Consider the following 2621-nt stretch of genomic DNA (forward strand, 5'->3'; position numbering starts at 1 on the left):
AAATGAGCAAGAACGCTCATTTGTACATCATTCTGGACAGAAATAAATGGCCTTTTTAGAAAGTGAACCATGGATGGGGAATTGTTGGCAGTTTTTGGCATCGTTGGATAGAGAATTGAAAAGTCGACTCAGTCGTACACAGAAAGCGAAATATGAATATCAAACACTTAGGTTCAAGATTATGCCAAAATTTCATGTTTTCCGTCTCGTTTTTGCTCATTTCTCGGAGGCAATTTAAATGCAAAATTTAAAAAATCATAAAAACCGAGCAGGAACTCAGAATATATTGAAATTTTGTACACGTAAAGGCCGAGGTTTGTTTTACTAGTATTGAAATTTTCAGCAGTAAATTTTATTCAGTTTGCGAGTTGTGAATTTTTGACCACTTCTCCAACTATTTCCGGTCATGAGCGCCCATTCAAAAGAACTTAGAAACTCAACAGGAGCTCTGAATCTATCGAAAGTATGCACATTTATGAACTAATCCTTCTTTTGCCAACGTTTAACCTTGCAGCCTTAACTCAGGAGCAATTTGTGAGTCATAATTTTTAACGGAAAGAGCGCACGTTTGCGAATTTTTCGAAATTTGAGCGTCGTTTCAAAAAATCTTGAAAACTGAAGAAGAGCTCTGAATCTATTGCAAATCTTAGTTTTGCTACAACAAAAATTTTACTAAATTTTACAAAAACACTACAAATTTTTCTAAATTTGGACCCAAATGCTGTTTATCGTTTGCGAGATGTAAATTGCTAMGCAAAATTGCGCCCGTTTGCAACTATTTCTAGATTTAAGACGAAATTAGAACCAAGTTTTGAACCAAAACWTGGGAAAATGAATTGAATTACTCGAAAACAGTAKTATATACAGGGTGTCTGATTTGAAGCAGCAAAGTTGATGCAAACGAACTAAGTCGCGTTTTCCGTATACGTTTAACCTGGCATCAACCGTGAGCCATCCTGTATAAGTAGTGAAAGTGTGCCAAACATTCGTTAATAGTACACTCTAATAGCAAGCAAATGTGCAGAGATTTATACGTTGGAGTTAACCACTTACTTTCCGAAAGCTTCTCCTTCGGCCAAAGTTTCCGGCAGCTTCTTATTCAGCGTCTCTGGTAGGAGTAGCGACAAAACTCCACCGGTGAACGCTAGAACGCCGAAAACAAGCAGCGGAAACGGTTGCCAGATGCGAGCCTAGAAGAAAATTTTCCAAAAATTCCCAGAACAAAAAAAAAGATCCGCGAACTGACCATCACATTGATGTAAGGCGCCATAATTGAGCCCAGCCTGGCAAAGGTTGAACTTGCTCCCAAACCGGCGTTTCTAACAACTGTCGGAAATTGTTCGGCTGAGAAGATATAGACTGTGCCGTAGCTGACTGTGATCGAAATCTTTCCGATCATAGCTAGTGTGATTATTAGCCAAACCCAATCTGGAAAAGCACAGTTTTTTAACAATTCCCGCGAAAAGCAATATTGACTTACTGAGTGGCGTGGCGATGGTCAACAGCAGCGCTGAGCCAGCTACAATCATGCTGCCGCACAGTATCTTCTTCCTCCCCCACCTGTTAAGGGTAAGTAGCGTGAATATGTTGGCAGGAGTTTCCACAGCCCCGGAAATTACGAAGTTCAAGTAGGGGTTTCCGCCTAGATTGTTCGTATTCCAGCTCAATCCGTAGTACGTTATGTTGTTGGCGCACCTAAACAAGCAGCAATAAACAGCCGGTTTTTAGTGACCCTCCCGCCCGCTAGCTTACCAATCAAAAAAAATAATAAGAGATCGCTTGCGCAAATTGGAATGTTTGAACAGGTCCAGAACAGAGGCGGTTATCTGTGAGTCATCTTTCGTCTTATTCTCGTCCCCCTTCTTAAGCAGTTCGTCTAATTTGGCATCGGATATCGTCACTCCGTTCACTTTGGCACATTTCTGGATCACCAGCTTCGCTTCCTCGACTTTGTTTTTCGAGAGCAGCCACCTGACGGACTCTGGAATGAACCTAGAAGTCGGCCGAATGCATTTGTTATTGCAAAGAGTGCTTGAATTGGTGTGTGTACCGTCATCACGTCGCTGTGTGGGTACTTCACGTTTGCCTTTGCCTTCAATAAAGGCAAGAGCGTAAAAAATAGCGGAAGGAAAGTAAATTCAGATCATATAGTGCAGTCGTGTGGATGATCATCAATTGATCAGAGAAGGGACTTGAAAAAAATGTCTGAGTTGGTCGGAAAAGATCAGCACTTACCACCAGTAGAAGAGGAAAACGACTCCGGGCAGGGAAAGAGCCAGTTGCAAATGCCGCCAGTTGGGCAACAGCTTAGCTAGCAGAGCAATCAGCACGTAACCCCCGGAAAAGAATATGAAAACCACTGTGCCCGCTATCAAGCGCTTGGACGGTCCCACCATTTCCAGACCTGGATCGGGGGTAAAAATTGACAAACTTTCACAAATGTTTCGCTGCCTGCCTACCCATCACATATGCCACAAGGAAAACTCCGGAAGCAGCAGCGCCCAGAATCATCCGCGATACCGCAAACGTCCAGAACTCTGGAGCAAAGGCTGCTAAAACTCCAAACAGCACTTGCATAACCGACGCAACCAGGAAGGTCATTTTTCGGCCCCACCTGAAGT

General features: G+C 42.8%; 1 protein-coding gene across 1 annotated transcript in view; it reads right to left on the minus strand.

Annotated features, from left to right (window-relative positions):
* The window catches only part of LOC109544845 (organic cation transporter protein), a 6539-nt gene that overhangs the window by 1745 nt on the left and 2173 nt on the right, over window positions 1–2621 (minus strand). Inside the window, exons 4-9 of the mRNA XM_048669273.1 lie at window positions 2460–2614; window positions 2236–2404; window positions 1753–1992; window positions 1481–1695; window positions 1247–1428; window positions 1054–1190 (exon numbers count right to left, since the gene is read on the minus strand). Coding sequence (XP_048525230.1) covers window positions 1054–1190; window positions 1247–1428; window positions 1481–1695; window positions 1753–1992; window positions 2236–2404; window positions 2460–2614 — 1098 coding nt within the window. The remainder of the gene's footprint in view (window positions 1–1053; window positions 1191–1246; window positions 1429–1480; window positions 1696–1752; window positions 1993–2235; window positions 2405–2459; window positions 2615–2621) is intronic.

The sequence above is a fragment of the Dendroctonus ponderosae genome, unplaced genomic scaffold (assembly GCF_020466585.1).
Source record: "Dendroctonus ponderosae isolate FM_Combo_2020 unplaced genomic scaffold, Dpon_F_20191213v2 Dpon_F_20191213_8, whole genome shotgun sequence".
NCBI lineage: Eukaryota > Metazoa > Arthropoda > Insecta > Coleoptera > Curculionidae > Dendroctonus > Dendroctonus ponderosae.